At 35.2% G+C, this 14,510-nt stretch overlaps 5 protein-coding genes across 8 annotated transcripts; 3 read left to right on the top strand and 2 right to left on the bottom strand.

Moving 5' to 3' along the window:
- Positions 1–355: 355 nt before the first annotated feature.
- Positions 356–1,310, top strand: LOC117565248 (protein trunk). The gene is made up of 2 exons (XM_034244260.2): positions 356–449; positions 513–1,310. The coding sequence occupies exon 2, from the start codon at positions 538–540 to the stop codon at positions 1,246–1,248; it is 711 nt and encodes a 236-aa protein (XP_034100151.2). The 5' UTR covers positions 356–449; positions 513–537; the 3' UTR covers positions 1,249–1,310.
- LOC117565243 (acylglycerol kinase, mitochondrial) lies at positions 1,293–3,111 on the bottom strand. Of its 2 annotated transcripts, XM_034244255.2 has the most exons (4): positions 2,970–3,111; positions 2,572–2,775; positions 2,375–2,501; positions 1,293–2,319 (listed from the first exon to the last, which is right to left on the bottom strand). In XM_034244255.2, the coding sequence occupies exons 2-4, from the start codon at positions 2,667–2,669 to the stop codon at positions 1,306–1,308; spliced, it is 1,239 nt and encodes a 412-aa protein (XP_034100146.1). In that variant the 5' UTR covers positions 2,670–2,775; positions 2,970–3,111; the 3' UTR covers positions 1,293–1,305. The 2 variants fall into 2 exon arrangements, with proteins under 2 accessions (XP_034100146.1, XP_051858986.1); XM_052003026.1 differs by lacking the exon at positions 2,970–3,111 and having other exon boundaries at positions 2,558–2,576.
- LOC117565239 (uncharacterized) lies at positions 3,029–10,359 on the top strand. 2 transcript variants are annotated; one of them, XM_052003024.1, is made up of 5 exons: positions 3,029–3,087; positions 7,109–7,359; positions 7,416–7,613; positions 7,678–7,842; positions 8,952–10,359. In XM_052003024.1, exons 2-5 carry the CDS (start codon positions 7,114–7,116, stop codon positions 10,167–10,169), a joined length of 1,827 nt encoding a protein of 608 aa, XP_051858984.1. In that variant the 5' UTR covers positions 3,029–3,087; positions 7,109–7,113; the 3' UTR covers positions 10,170–10,359. The 2 variants fall into 2 exon arrangements, with proteins under 2 accessions (XP_051858984.1, XP_034100138.1); XM_034244247.2 differs by lacking the exon at positions 3,029–3,087 and adding an exon at positions 3,177–3,421.
- A 55-nt stretch (positions 10,360–10,414) lies between these two features.
- Positions 10,415–12,102, bottom strand: LOC117565241 (dolichyl-diphosphooligosaccharide--protein glycosyltransferase subunit 1). The gene is made up of 2 exons (XM_034244252.2): positions 11,485–12,102; positions 10,415–11,410 (listed from the first exon to the last, which is right to left on the bottom strand). The coding sequence occupies exons 1-2, from the start codon at positions 12,056–12,058 to the stop codon at positions 10,620–10,622; spliced, it is 1,365 nt and encodes a 454-aa protein (XP_034100143.1). The 5' UTR covers positions 12,059–12,102; the 3' UTR covers positions 10,415–10,619.
- A 275-nt stretch (positions 12,103–12,377) lies between these two features.
- On the top strand, positions 12,378–14,072 carry LOC117565247 (probable elongation factor 1-delta). Of its 2 annotated transcripts, XM_034244258.2 has the most exons (3): positions 12,381–12,557; positions 13,128–13,205; positions 13,351–14,072. In XM_034244258.2, the coding sequence occupies exons 1-3, from the start codon at positions 12,471–12,473 to the stop codon at positions 13,954–13,956; spliced, it is 771 nt and encodes a 256-aa protein (XP_034100149.1). In that variant the 5' UTR covers positions 12,381–12,470; the 3' UTR covers positions 13,957–14,072. The 2 variants fall into 2 exon arrangements, with proteins under 2 accessions (XP_034100150.1, XP_034100149.1); XM_034244259.2 differs by lacking the exon at positions 13,128–13,205 and having other exon boundaries at positions 12,378–12,557.
- Positions 14,073–14,510: the final 438 nt, after the last annotated feature.

The raw sequence follows: 14,510 nt of genomic DNA, 5'->3' as shown, positions 1-14,510 counted from the left end.
TCGATATATTCACTGATTAACGATAGTGCATTTATTGTATTTATCATGTTTAAAAATAAAACTTAAGAAAATAAAAATGAATTTTGTAATTAGTTTTTAATGACAGTAGCTAAAAAATAATTATACATTAACAAAAGACATGAAGTGAATTATTATAATAATTTCAAATTTCTTGCATATATCGCATCGCATCGTATGTATTTGCAACAAGTTTTTAATTTAAATGTGAAGAATTTACTTAAATTATTCATTAAAAATAATAATATTAAATTTTATTTTTAAGAATTCAAAAGATTTTTTCTTGAGCTGTAGATGAAATATTTTTTTTTTCAACTTGCAAGCTCAGCTTGACCTGCATACTAAGTTCACAATAGAACTTAGACTTTGGAGAATTTCCCATATCTAAATCAAGTTTTAATTGTTGCGCTCGATTTTATTATTTTAAATATGTAAGAATCAGATTAACTAAACGAAAACTAAAAAGCGTTAAAAAAGAATGTTTCTATACACAGATGTAGCCTGATATCATCCAACAAAATGGGTATTGTGGTATCCCATAGGAGCTTGAGTTTGTTTTGGATTTGCGAGCTTTGCTGCACAGCTGGAGTCCTGTGTAGTGCTGGACTGGAGGATTATTGTGCGGAACTGTCACCAAAGTCGCTGAGCATGATTCTGGGACAAGCGTATAACCCACGGTATATGAGCATTGAACCTCCTTCAGGTCGAAATGGCCCCAAAGAAGACCCCACTAAAATCGGAGCGAAGAGGTCATCGATTGATGTACCATTCTATGCGGATGATGATGTGCTTTCATTGGGCAGCTTTCCGGCGTGGGAGACAAATCATTTCACTTATCACGAAAAAAAGGAAGAAGACTCATTGAAGAGGAAAACCATTAACGTAAGAAATGTATTCGAGGGAGGCGGGCCCGGAAAACATGAGATGTTTAAAACTCGGCCTTGGGAATGCTCTTCAATCATCAACTGGATTGATTTGGGTTTAAATTATTTTCCGCGCTATATTCGATCGATCGAATGTATTGCAAAAAAATGTTGGTACGGTCATTTTAAGTGCAAACCCAAATCATTTACCATCAAAGTGCTGCGTCGAAAGCCGGGATCATGTATTCACGTGAGTGATAAATTAATTTTGATCACTTCGGATGAGTTCATCAACGATTATACCCAATTGTGGATCTGGGAGGAGATCGCCGTCAATTTTTGCTGTGAATGTGTGATGTTATATTAGCTATTTATACGTGTATGTCCCTCCAATTAATAATTATACAATCATTACTAGGAAATTTCAACAAAACACTTTAATTGCATTGGGGACAATGGACACTTTGATTGGTCGTGGTTCGTATTCCTCGCCGTCAATAGAATAGAATATATTTGGTGTATTCGCCGATGGATAAAGCTTGATCGTTCTGCTTTTAACAATAAAATTAGGCTCTATTGTCTTATTCGTAATGTTGGGAATATTCTTGATGAATTCCCATCCTGGTTGTAACGAATTAATAAATTTACTCTCCAGCTCGTCAAAGTTTTCGCTATTCTGATTTAGCGAAATATTAATTTGGTTCGATGTAATAGATCCCTCCTGATTTGAAGAGCACTTCTCATTCACCACTAGTTTATACGATGCATCCACCTTTCCATTTTGAGGGGACACAAGTTTCTTTGTAAAGAAACCTTTATTGGGCGGCGTTTTGTCCCTTTGCACGCGACAATTGCTGCAGCCGCTGCATGGAGGTGTGTAGACATAATCTGTATCCAATTGCCAATCGACGTTGCCGGAAAATGATCTGAGAAATGCAGCAATATGGTGCTTAAGGGGTCCCAGATACCAATATTTATCCTTCTTGTTGTCTAGCTCTTTCAGCAGACCCCACGAGAAACCGTTTAGGCCAAAAATGGGTTTCAATTGGGCAGCACCTTCCTCACTAGCAGCATCGTTAAGAACATCATATTGAATAACGCTCTCGTATTTGGACTGATTCTTCAACAGTGGCACCAAGGAATTACACAATTGTATCACATAGTCTAGCTCATGCTGTTTGCTCAAGCTGAAGAATGACGACTTCGGCTGTTTGTCGCGACCCAGAGGAATAAATGAAATAGGACAGGAGCTGCCCTGACGACGCAAGAGACCGGTTATAACCTCAGATTTTGTGCCATCGCCACCGGCAACAACAATCACATCGGGCAGCTTATTTAGCTCCTCTACATAGGCCTTGGCATGGCCTATATAATTGGTGCGCAGTACTTCAACCGAATAGCCAGCTAAATGCAGTATGGGTTCACAATACTTTTTAAACTAAAAACAAAAAATGATGAATGAAAAAGTAATTATAAGCAATAATACTATTTACCAAATTTTCGGCCTTTTTATTGTTAGCAATAGGATTCATCACAACCAGAACATTTTGTGGGGTTCCTTGCGTATTTTGCCCAACATGCATAACATCATTAGAGAATTCATTCATATATTGTTTAATTCTGCAAAATAGTTGGTGTTAATAAACAAACACATGGGTGAATTTTTATACTTATACTATCTATTGCATACTCGATGTTTGTCTTTAATGTGGATATGCCATATCCTAAAAGTCCTGAGAAGAATACACTTTTTTTCCAATTGTTTCGAATAGTTCGTAGCACATTCATCTTTCCAGTCTGTTTATATAAACTATCTAACTACAAAAACAATCTTTATTTTTGTACTCTGGCCACCAACAATTTAAATCGATTAAATAGCGTCAATATTGGAAGCCTACGGAAAGAAACGTAAAAGTTCGATATTAAAACAAACTCGATAAGACTACACAAATGTAATCGAAATGAAATAAAGGCAATCGAAAAGAATTTTAATAAATTTTAAGAAATACCAATTTATCAAACTACGCACATATTTAATAAATATAATTAATAATAATTGTGCAATTTGAGTAGGATAACTAATCTTACAGTCTATGCGATTTATCATATGTTTTTTCCGCGATTATCGATACCCACTGCAGTGACTGACCACCATCGAATTATTTTCTGTTCTGATTTCACAGTTCCGATTGCAGAACGATTTGAGGTAAAAAAAATATTAAGAAAAACAACTCATATTGATGGTGTAAAACATGTAATTAGTTTTGTAATTTTTAAACCAGAAGCGACATTCAATTACGTTTTTAAATACGTTTTTTTAAACGATTTGTCATATATGACAACGTTGACTGTGTTTGCAAATGAGAAACTAAATAATGTGTGAATACATGCATATGTATGTATATATGCTGGCACAATTGTGTCTGGATAAACTAAATATAATTTGATAAAAAGCTGCCACCACTAAATTAAAACATTCAATCCACAATTTGCTCAGTGCTGTCATAAAGTTCTAAATACGTGATTAAAAACATATATGTGTACGTATAGCATTAATGTAATCTCAATTTATGTATATGGACAAATTAATTCTTGTGTGTATAAGTATGTGTGTGCTGGGCACAACGTTCCCATGCCTAAGCATAAAATATTCGATTTGATTATCAAGTAAAAATGGGCAACAACTTCATGTTAATGTACCCCTATATATATATATGTACATATATAAAAATATACAACAGCATATTCTAATGTATACTATGTATTTTATTTTGAACACCACATATTTACTTCTGTATGTATTTATGTATATATTCTTCAAACAACATGCGGATTTTGGAGAGTAATCGCATTTGTTATCTTCCTTCCCACAAAAAAAAAACAACAATTCTAATGGACAGTAAAATATTAACATTTTCTTTGAAAGTTCGTTTGGGATTTGTGGCAGTGTGCTTGGAAAGCTCTCGTTCCCATCACCTTTCCAAGCAACTTTCCAATAGTGTGTTCTTGTCTCTTAAATGTAGTGATATCAATATAGAAATCTGCTCAGCGAAAATGGTTCCTTTTCGCTCTCACGCATATACATACATATGTACATCCTTTTATGTAACAATTTTGTTGCAAAATTTCTCGTATTTTATGAGATTTCCTTAAATTTCCTAGAACAAAATTAATAAATCGAAATGTCCTTTCCTCAAATTGATCGATAGCATGCATGTATTAATCGACTTCATCAAAAGATCGCATCTCATCATTAAAGTCGCACCTGAAGAGCCTCAGCTAAACTATTCGCGTACCCCTTAAAATACAAGTTGCGCGTGAAAGGTGCGCGGAGTGACCAACTTTCCCCCAGAACAATTATACCCCTACCAACTCACATTAATACATGCAAGCAAAACGCACACTATAGCAATGCTGCCTGTCAACATTGTACAGTGTGCGCGTTAGCGTCTGCGCTGCTTCTTCCCTCGTTCTCTATGCTGAGCTTCCCGCCGCTCAAATGCACTAAATATATTTTCTATTTATTCGATCGTTAAAAAGATTTTGCGGAGTGATAAAAGGTAATCAACATTATTTCAAGATCGCGGAACTTTCCCATATACATACATATTTATATTTGGGAATATAGCACGACTCGATGTCGTGTCTTGAATGAGAAAACAGAGTATATATAGTAAGTTACGTAACTGACAACTTCCCACTGCATAAGCATAATTTTTAAGAGCCCCTGGCGTATAGAGTAAATTTTATTTGAATTGTCGATTTTCGAGGGATTTACGATTAAGTGGGCTCGAAAATTAAAGTTGGTGCAGCGAAAGAAAGAACATTAAATAAATTTTGTAAATGTGTGTATAATAGTCGCTGCTGATGAATTTCTACCTAGACCCGTTCACTTTTGAAAATAGTCTATTTTAGGCTACCTACCCAAACGTGAGTCTCAGGTAGAAGGATATAAGAACTTCGGACTTTTTTGAAGAACAATAAAAGTCTCAAAACTCGCTACCGGAGAGAAAGATGAGAAACGAGTTTTAAAACCCAAATTTATGGCGTCTAAGCAATAGGAGCACTAAGAGAAAGTGCGCGCCCACTGATGTAACCTCCTTTTTCATACCTGCTACCCATTGGGTAGAAGGGTATTATAACTTTGTGCCGGCAAGAAATGTATGTAACAGGTAAAGCATCTCCGACCCTATGAAGTATATATATTCTTGATCAGGATCAACAGCCGAGACGATCTAGCCATGTCCGTCTGTGTGTCTGTCTGTATGAACGCATAGATCTCAGAGACTATAAGAGATAGCGCTATAATTTTTTTCGACAGCATTTGTTATTTTTGCACGCAGATCAAGTTTGTTTCAAATTTTTGCCACGTCCACTTCTGTCCCGCAAATCAATAAAATCGAATAACAAGCGTAATTTTCAAGCTACAGCTGCGAATTTTGGTGTATACAATAATAACTATAGTATTTATGATTTCTGAAAATTTGATTGCGATCAGATTATGGAAGTTATAAAAGAAATACTTTTGTATGGGCAAAAACGCATACTTACTAGGGGTCTTAGTTGTTATTTGTATTTTTGGTATATTTTTGAAAAAATACCGAAATATTTTACTTTTATTCAAAATGGGTAGCGGGTATCTCACTCGACTGTAACTTTCTTACTTGTTTATGTTCAGAAGCGGATCAATAGATAATCAATCAAATAAATGGTTTGCATAAGCTGGTCACTCTCTGATCTACTTGGCTTAAACGTAAGAGCTTGGACAAAGAAATGTTTTATCCATAATCTTCTGCAACTGCAGCGAAAAAAAATTCATGGAAATTCAAGCTCACTTGTAATCGATGTTTATGATTGGTTAATTGCGGTCTTAAAGATATAAATTAAAGGACGAGTATGAGTTCCTGAGCAATACAAAAGAAAGCAATTGAAGATAAAGCACAACGATCTCTCACAGATACGTCACACATGTTCATGTTATACATACCCAAAACGCCATTTTCAATTTTCAGCGAAATACACTAGCAAAGCGGAACCGAAAAAATAGTTCCAGTATGTAGCTGAGAGAGAGAGAGAACAAAGAGTGAAATGTGACTATTCGCTCCCTCTCGTCATCTGTTTAAACTCTAACCATTGCTCTGAACAGTGTTTCGTTTGAGCTTTGACTGCATCAGACCATAGATTTCCTAACTGTATGTAGTGTGGAACAGAAAATTATTAAGACGTCGAGGTTACGTTCTGTTAAGTTGTAACTGAAGCCGATCGAAGAATCCTTTTTCTACTTACAATTTTTTATTACATTTACTGCCGCTTTTATGATAACTTGAATATGCATACCATATTTGACAAATGCAAACCTTCGTATATTTACCTCTGAGTTGTTTTCGCTTATTTTGCGGTTCGGGTACTTGACACCGCAGCCACCCGAACAGAATACGCCTTCAGTATATAGGATTAGCCACCATCTTTCGAAAATTGGTGTGGTAGGTAGGACAATATAAAAACATCTTCGCGAACGCGAAGGTGACACACAGTCTGCTCAGACGTTTGATCGTGCACGGTACATTTTCGGAAGACTTACTTTTATAACTTCAGTTTTTTGCAAATATCATGTTTGATTTAAAGTTGGGTAAGTGTAGTATGGTAGAGAATGGAGACGAGATCGTTATACTAATAATATTAAACATTATAATTTATACTATAAATTTAATAATGTCAGGAAATTTTTTTCTGCAAAACATATTTAGAAAAGTAGGCACTTAGTGGTTTTTTTCAACCTCATCGATGAATCAGTATTTATTGATTCAGTTTAAGATACGCTATATTTTATTTTAGTGTAGGGTCCATAGAAATCTGTGTTTGATATACAGAAACGATGGGAATTGGAACACATCGATAACAATCGGAAAATTGACGCAACTTTTCTTAAATTTAACACAATATTAAACTACAGGATTAAAAAAGGATTGTTCTGCAGATTCTTTAAGACTTTTTCTTATCCGCGATGAAGGCTTTCCCTTGCTGCTCTTTTACCTGGTCATAAAGTTAAAATTTAACTCACGAAAATTGGATAATTCCGTTTTATGAGGACCATATGTTGGAATTTCTTCATCATCTTTCATCATCATCGATAAACAAAGAGATCACATCCTCCCAAATTTTTGCTTTTGCAAGATGCAAAATAATAAATAATTGAACAATAACAAAAACTCCCTTTTCCTTTTCAGTTGCAATGGACGACACGGACAAATCGCAGCAAAATATGATATCGAACCTACCTCTTTTGTTTGCAAATGGGTATCCAACTTCCTTAGACAAGATCACCGAGTCTCAGTTGGAAAATTTCATACCATTTATGGTTCAATGCTCTTTGGGTCATATTAATTTGCCGAAGAAAATAGACTGCAGCGAGCCGGAATGGTGGCCAGAAAATGCGCCGTTTGGAATACCACTCAAAAAGCCGAAAAACTTTTACGGAGTAAGTTTTTAATTGTTATCTTCAAAGTTTATCATAATAAATTTTATTATTCGCAGAATTGGATAGAAAAAATGAAGGAAATTGTTGTGATTTGTTATCAGTTTCACAAAAGCCTATTTTTATTACGTTTCTGTAATGATTTGGCCGCTTACGAGCATGCCAGCTTGAGGTTCATTAACAACTACAACTCAACTACATCGCTTTATGATAGACGCAATAATAAACTGCTCGTAACGTTTCGCAATGAAAACATGGTAAGGCAAATATATAACAAATTATATTTTCAGATTTATTGAATTCGTTTTTATTTCCATCCAGTCTTATGATCGAATGCTAAAGGGTAGAAAATGCTTATTACTTCATAAAAGTAAAAACGATACTCATGATGACAACACACAATACATGATGGTCGAACCGGCTCCGTTCGATATTTATCTATGCGATAACTGTGATGCTGAACTATACTCCAAGGAAGCTATTCTGGTAAGATGAATATTAATTTAATAATTATTGAAGTTCATGCATATATGCAAGATTTAAAAATATCATCTTATTCAGGCATGCTCCGGTATTCACTTTTGATTTTCGTGTTGAAAGCGAAAACGAAAAAATTGGTGCCCCCGTTTTCACTTTCACAAGATTCTTTCGAATTGCAAAACAAGAAAATTTGTCTTGCCGAAATGAAAAGTAAATGCCTTTTTCTATATTAAATCGGAATAAATAAAAAGTCGACTCATTGGTTTATTGTCGTTCTTTTAAGATCGCTAGAAGATCAATTAGGCTTGTAATTATTTGTAAAACGACTAATTTCTGACCCCACCTCAAATTTGGAAATAAAATTTTGTCGTCGGCAACAACATTTTTCGTTTTGGTGAGCGACCGATAGGTCGCACACCATGAGTTATCGCCTAAGCTGCCATACTTTTGATGGAATGAAAAAGCGAGTTAAAAATACTTGTATATTCAAACGGATGGCATTAAATTTGTTGAAGTTGGGTAAAATATGTTTTTTAAAAATTAATTTATTTAATTTAATTACTTATGTGCTAAAATTGTATAAAAAAAATTGTTGAAATCACTGGAATGACATCCATTAAAAAGGTGGCATGCCGTTTTTTTTTGTAGGAAACAGCTGATTGCCGTTCAACTGTTTTTTTAAAAGAAAGTTTCAAATCTTTATCAAAAAACACAAAAGGCAAATATATTTCATTCAGGGGAAGCACGATAAAAATATCCTTATGTGAGTTCTATCCACGTAGGAAATTGGACATACAAAATATATTTTTTCGCGTTGTTTACTTTAGATCAAAGCACAAGTCAGCTGTTTCAGCAGTAAATAATGAAACGTTCCGAAACGATGACCAAAAACTTGTGAAAATCCGGAGCATCTAAAAACGAAAATCTCGGTTTTGGTCCCAAAACGGAAACGAAAACCAAAAGTGAATACCGGAGCATGCCTGTTAGCCTTTAATTTGTTTATTACTTTATCATCAATCATTATAATTTCATTTTACACACTCCCACTCGTGAAAAATGATCGATTATCGAGTGACCATAATTAATGCAATTGAATAACATGTGTCTTCTTGCAGGAACATGAAAAAATCTGTAATATAGAGGACGATGTCATATTATGTGACTCTCCGGAACCAGAAAGAAAACTTGAAAGTAAAAATGAGAATACAGAATTAAGGAATGCATTTCTGCTTAATTTTGCTCTTCAATCAAAAGAATCCGATCATAATTTTGTAAAACAAAAACAAGGAGGAGGAGCAGGCTCATGCAATGAAGAAATGGTTGTGGTTACAACAAGCAAAAATAAACGCATATCAGCACGAAGGAATCGAGCTGTGCCTTCCCTCAATCGATGTGCATTTATCCCAATATCGTCTCCAGCTGGACAAAAATTACTGAAGACAATGAAACAGACAATATCGCTAGAGTATGTGTCTGAGCGGCAAGAGCGTTTGGATCGTTTTTGCTACACGCCGTTAGTTGTAAATAATAAGAATAACTGCAAGTATGGGAAACCATTTGAGAAGAAGCCAACGCCAAGTAATGTGCACATTACATTCAAGAAATTGCATGAGAATAGCGCGCACATTTATGCATTTCCTCGTCGACAGTTTCAGCAACGGCGAGATACTACGCAAAACTTCTTGTTTCTCAATTCGCCGCTGATCAAGCAGTGCCGTCCAATCTCGGTTCGATTAAAAAAGTTGGGCGAGAACATTGGTGAGCAATTACTACCTGGAACTGTAACGAACACAAAACTTAATATTAGATTAACACGCGATACTTCACTGAATTCCCAATGGCGAATTTCGCCAACAAGCGAAGTTCTTGTCGATACGATTGATTTGTGTTCCTCGGACGATGATGATCAATGCGATCAAATGGCACCACCCAAAATCCTCAATTCGTATGCAATAATTTCTGTGTCGCATAAGAAAGATATCGCTGCCAGCCAACAACATAATCATCAATTGGTGGAAAACGCTGAATGCACAACCCTATCCAGTTATGCGCAAACAATAGATGACAACTCGCTGAAACCGCTGCAACAATCGGTCTACATATTCTCAAATTATAAGACTAATTCTGTATTGAACAGATTTAGTCTTGAACCGAAACAAAATGGTTCGGATAAAATTAATCAAACATCAAACACATTTGCGCAATCCCAGAACCAGGAGAATTGCAATTTGCCCAAGAAAGTGGTGGCCGTTTCGGACTGGTGTGCCGCCCATCCAACGAGTACTGAGAAAAAAGACATCAATCAAATAATTTCCATTGATTTAACAACATAATTGATATAACCGGCTAGCATTGATTAATTAATTAAAATAAACTATTGTTATTTTTTACAATAAACTTCTTAATTTATATTGTGTACAATTATTTGAATTGTTGAAGACTATTTTTAATGAGCATCAATTTCAATTAGGGATGCGATTTAGTTTAAGCGTGAACTAGCTTATTGGTTGAGGATTGTTAAAATTCACAAATATACTCGGCTAGATTACTTTTAGTAAAAATACATGAAATCAACTCATAATTTTCAAGTTGTTTTATTGTAATCAAAATTTGGATCAGTACATAGTATTACGAAAATCTGTTTTTTTTTCTTGTTGTGTTTATCATTAAATGCACATCGAATGTATGTATAATAATCAGAACTCAAAATATTGTTAAAGTGCATTTTTATTTGCTTTTCGATACAATGAAAAGTTACACACATTATTGTAATTAAGGAATTACTAATCTTTATGGGAATGAGATGTAATCGACAAATCTAATCGCAAGAAAACAATGGTGAATAAAAAGATGATGTAAATGAAGCCAATAACTAACAAGGGCTCTTGCAGCAAGGATACCTTTGAGAATGAGTACTTCAGAGTGAAATCAGAAATGTGATTTTCCACCAAATTTTGTTTCGAAAATGAGATAACAGGACGTCCGACGGTATCCAAATAGGTGTACATCAGATCATTTTGGTGACGTTTTACGCTGTATGGCGTTATGAGCTCAATATTTGTGGATCCCTCGGGTAGAATGATGTTGACAACAGCTTCATCGATCAACATATTGTCATGGATATGATCGATGAGATGCATCTTCAGCATATATTTGTTGCCTGAACTGTACAGGTACTCATAGGAGGGCACATTATAGCCAAGAGTATACTGTGTTTTCCAGCCACCGAACAATGGGAATCTTGGACGAAGATCAAGATCAACAAAGTCGCGCATAAGATTCATGTTAGAGGTAGAAATGTTGCCATTTGTATCGCGATAGTAAACACCATTGGCCGATGCTGGCAAATAGGTTTTGTAAGACTTAACAGCAGATTGTCCTGAGCGGCCGTCCTTTTGGAAATCGTAGCGAGAGAACGAACCCTTCAGTTTAGCTCCAGAATGCGTCAATTGAATATCTTCCTTAACAGCAATATTGCCCCAGTGTGATACTTCGATTGTGCGTTCCAAAGTATTGACTGTGAGGAAAGGCGTTTGATTTTCATAGTGCAGCACCAGTTCATCCTCCGATTGTGCTATACCAATAAAGAATTGTAGTTGTGCATTATAAGTATTTTAATAAACGCATATACCATGAGTAACTAATTACCTCCAATATTTTCATAGGGTCCAAAGAAGACTTTATTGGACGATACTGAGAACGGTTTGACCTGAGTATGCGACAGTATGTTGGACGAACTAAGAATAACGTTGGTCTTCTGGGTACTTGTCGAATATTTCGAGTAGAGATAAAGCTTGCCAACAAACTTCACCAATTGTTTATCGTTTTGTTTAATTTCCGATGGATGTGGCAGTATATTTTTGGTGGAGACTGTTTCGATGACAATGCTTTGCTTCGAAGAGGGTGAGCTGAATGTTAGTTTGTAGGAAAACACATTGCTTGCACCACCTTCTTGTATCTTTTGTACTTCAACTTTTTTGTTCAATCCATCCTTTGCCGAAATATACGACAGATTTGGCTCGGTGACAATAAACACATACTCCTTTATGGGTTTGCCGGTAGTCTCCTCGGCGGTGATTTTATATGTCGTCTTGACGAGTTGGGACGACAAATCGAGGACTCGTTCTACATTCTTATTAATAATTTCAGCATTCGCTGCACTAAAACATAAATATGTTAATGCTACACAATAAATTATCCGACTTAATTCCATTTTCTTCATTCTTTTCGACACGTATTGCTAAATGTGAGAGATTATTTGGTTGCCAACAAGGTTGCAAAACATTCGATTAATCGATTAATATCTCTGGGTTGTTCGAGCTTATCTTCGACTCGTTTATTTTCTCAAATAAATTCAGAATTAAAACTTTTCTACGACACAGAAAATTCAAATGATTTTTAATTTAAAAATGTAATTTATTTATATGTCGATAATTTCAAATATTTTCTTCGATAAGCATATTAATCTAGAATTCCAGCACATAACTAATGCGATTGTTGTAGCTGTGATGTGGCATTAAATATCGATATTCCTTCACATTGTCAAGAAGTGCAACAAGCACCGATACACTTATTCTTGGTGCCGAACGTCTGTGGAGCGGTGTTTTTATATCTCTTTTTATATATTTTAAAATATGCGCGTGGAAGCTTTGGAAAAAGTCTGGGTGGATAAGGCCCGCTACGATAATGCAGAAAAACTGTACTATGAAAAGTTATCCGACGTAAGTTCTGTGAATTTAGTTTACAAAATTTTCGCACACGTACACATGTTTGTATGTATGTAATTGTGGATTATAAGCATAGATGTATGTATGTATGTACATTCGGCACTATCTCTGCGAGCACGTTTTCTGTTACCAAGGGTTACAATACCATAATATATTATAAGAAAATTAACCCCGGTTCTGCAAAAGATTGCGATCAATTTGTTGAAAGGTCAAACAACAAGCAACAATATTACGCAAATAACAAAAAATATAGTTTGTTTATACTGAATGAATGTACTTATTGTTTATAACAAGTAGCTAATTTTTTAATTTTCAAAAAATAAAAATGTCCAATAATCCTTACCAACTTTGTAAGAAAAACTAAAATAGCGGCTCAAAGCGATTTCGGCTTTATTTTATTGGGTCATCAAAATTAGAAGTCTTGAAAAATACATATGTACATGTATGTCATACAAAATGTTGTCAAAATAATATATACGCTTACAAATAAATATATGCACCTTCCTTCACTTGCATTGAAATGAAAATAATCTATTTATAAATATTATTTGTTGTAATTTGAAGGTCGCGAAGCCAAATAGCTGCAGTTTAGTAACAGAAATTGCAAAAGCCAGGGAGCACTTACAAAATACTTTGGAAAAGGTGAGATACTCCAACTTATTGTGCTGTAGTTTTTTCTTTGAAATTGTCGGGTCGTATTTTATTTTAGAAAATGTTGCTGTTTTTTGTATTCCCAAAACCGAATTGTTCACGTACAATGTAATGTAAAATTATTTTGCTTTTGCAGATTGATGGCATCAAAGTCGAACCATGCGCGAACACTGAAGTTTTGAGCCGACTTGCAGCTCTGGAAGCGACTACCAAGGAATATCAGGGAATATTCCAGGCCATCTTAAGTCGTGTCTCCCAATTAGAGAACCAACTGTCAAGTAACAAAGTCAACTCTTCCGCCCCCGTCTCTAATGCTGATGCCAATGCTAAAGTCAGTGCAAAGGCTGATGACGATGATGATGATGTAGACTTGTTCGGCTCAGATAGCGATGAAGAAGACGAAGAGCATGCTCGAATTCGCGAAGAACGCTTGACCAAATATGCCGAGAAGAAGGCAACTAAAACCGCAATTATTGCCAAGTCAAGCATACTGCTAGATGTAAAGCCATGGGACGATGAAATCGACCTAAAGGTTATGGAAGCCGAGATTCGCAAAATTACTCTAGATGGCTTGCTTTGGGGAGCCTCGAAATTTGTGCCGGTTGCCTTTGGTATTCAAAAGGTAGTCATCTCATGCGTTGTGGAGGATGAGAAGGTTTCCATTGACTGGCTTACCGAAGAAATTGAGAAAATTGAAGAGTTAGTGCAGAGCGTTGATATTGCTGCATTTAACAAAATCTAAATTTTAGTTTCAAATGATTTTCAAATTTACGAATGGAGTGTACTAGAATGTGTAAAATAATGCCCAACACGAAAAAATAAAAGGGTTCTTTTTTATATGCGTTTGCACGAAAATAATGGTGATTTCCTTTTTATGTTGTTTAAGTTAAATAGTGACTGTTTGGATTTCAACAATACAAATATATTTTAAGATTTGGGTCGAAACTATTTCATTGAAATTTACCGCGCAGCCAATATTTCAGTGTTTCAATGGAATCGATAGATTTTCCGATATCTTTTGATAAATTATATAATCTGTTTTTCTAAAGTGTAGACTTTTTATTTTGGTTCGGATTGAATGTAATCAAAGAACAATTTAAAGTATGTGATTCGCATCTAGTATATCTTTTTTATAATATTTATATAATTCGCGAAGCGGCTGACCTTCCAATTAGCTGGCTCTGATTGGAAACTGTTTGCGTGTCCAACTATCGATAGATAGATCATTTTACCAACAAGTTTTTAGTATATTTTATGATTGTGGTATTTAAAATAACAAAAATCCCACTTCGGTAT

This window comes from Drosophila albomicans, chromosome 2L (assembly GCF_009650485.2).
Source record: "Drosophila albomicans strain 15112-1751.03 chromosome 2L, ASM965048v2, whole genome shotgun sequence".
NCBI classification, from domain to species: Eukaryota; Metazoa; Arthropoda; class Insecta; order Diptera; family Drosophilidae; genus Drosophila; species Drosophila albomicans.
The sequence above is the reverse complement of the archived record's forward strand: the minus strand, read 5'-3'. Positions and strand labels throughout refer to the sequence as shown.

Excerpts from the sequence above, each read along its gene's own strand:
- LOC117565239 (XM_034244247.2), top strand. Across the intron at positions 7,360-7,415 it reads AGCCGAAAAACTTTTACGGA|AATTGGATAGAAAAAATGAA; the intron begins GTAAGTTTTTAA and ends TATTATTCGCAG. Across the intron at positions 7,843-8,951 it reads ACTCCAAGGAAGCTATTCTG|GAACATGAAAAAATCTGTAA; the intron begins GTAAGATGAATA and ends GTCTTCTTGCAG.
- LOC117565247 (XM_034244258.2), top strand. The coding sequence starts at position 12,471 with ATGCGCGTGGAAGCTTTGGAAAAAGTCTGGGTGGATAAGGCCCGCTAC. Across the intron at positions 12,558-13,127 it reads ACTATGAAAAGTTATCCGAC|GTCGCGAAGCCAAATAGCTG; the intron begins GTAAGTTCTGTG and ends TGTAATTTGAAG. Across the intron at positions 13,206-13,350 it reads TACAAAATACTTTGGAAAAG|ATTGATGGCATCAAAGTCGA; the intron begins GTGAGATACTCC and ends TTGCTTTTGCAG.
- LOC117565241 (XM_034244252.2), bottom strand. The coding sequence starts at position 12,058 with ATGAAGAAAATGGAATTAAGTCGGATAATTTATTGTGTAGCATTAACA. Across the intron at positions 11,411-11,484 it reads ACCCTATGAAAATATTGGAG|CACAATCGGAGGATGAACTG; the intron begins GTAATTAGTTAC and ends TTATTGGTATAG.
- LOC117565243 (XM_034244255.2), bottom strand. The coding sequence starts at position 2,669 with ATGAATGTGCTACGAACTATTCGAAACAATTGGAAAAAAAGTGTATTC. Across the intron at positions 2,502-2,571 it reads ACATTAAAGACAAACATCGA|AATTAAACAATATATGAATG; the intron begins GTATGCAATAGA and ends ACTATTTTGCAG. Across the intron at positions 2,320-2,374 it reads ATAAAAAGGCCGAAAATTTG|TTTAAAAAGTATTGTGAACC; the intron begins GTAAATAGTATT and ends TTTTGTTTTTAG.
- LOC117565248 (XM_034244260.2), top strand. The coding sequence starts at position 538 with ATGGGTATTGTGGTATCCCATAGGAGCTTGAGTTTGTTTTGGATTTGC.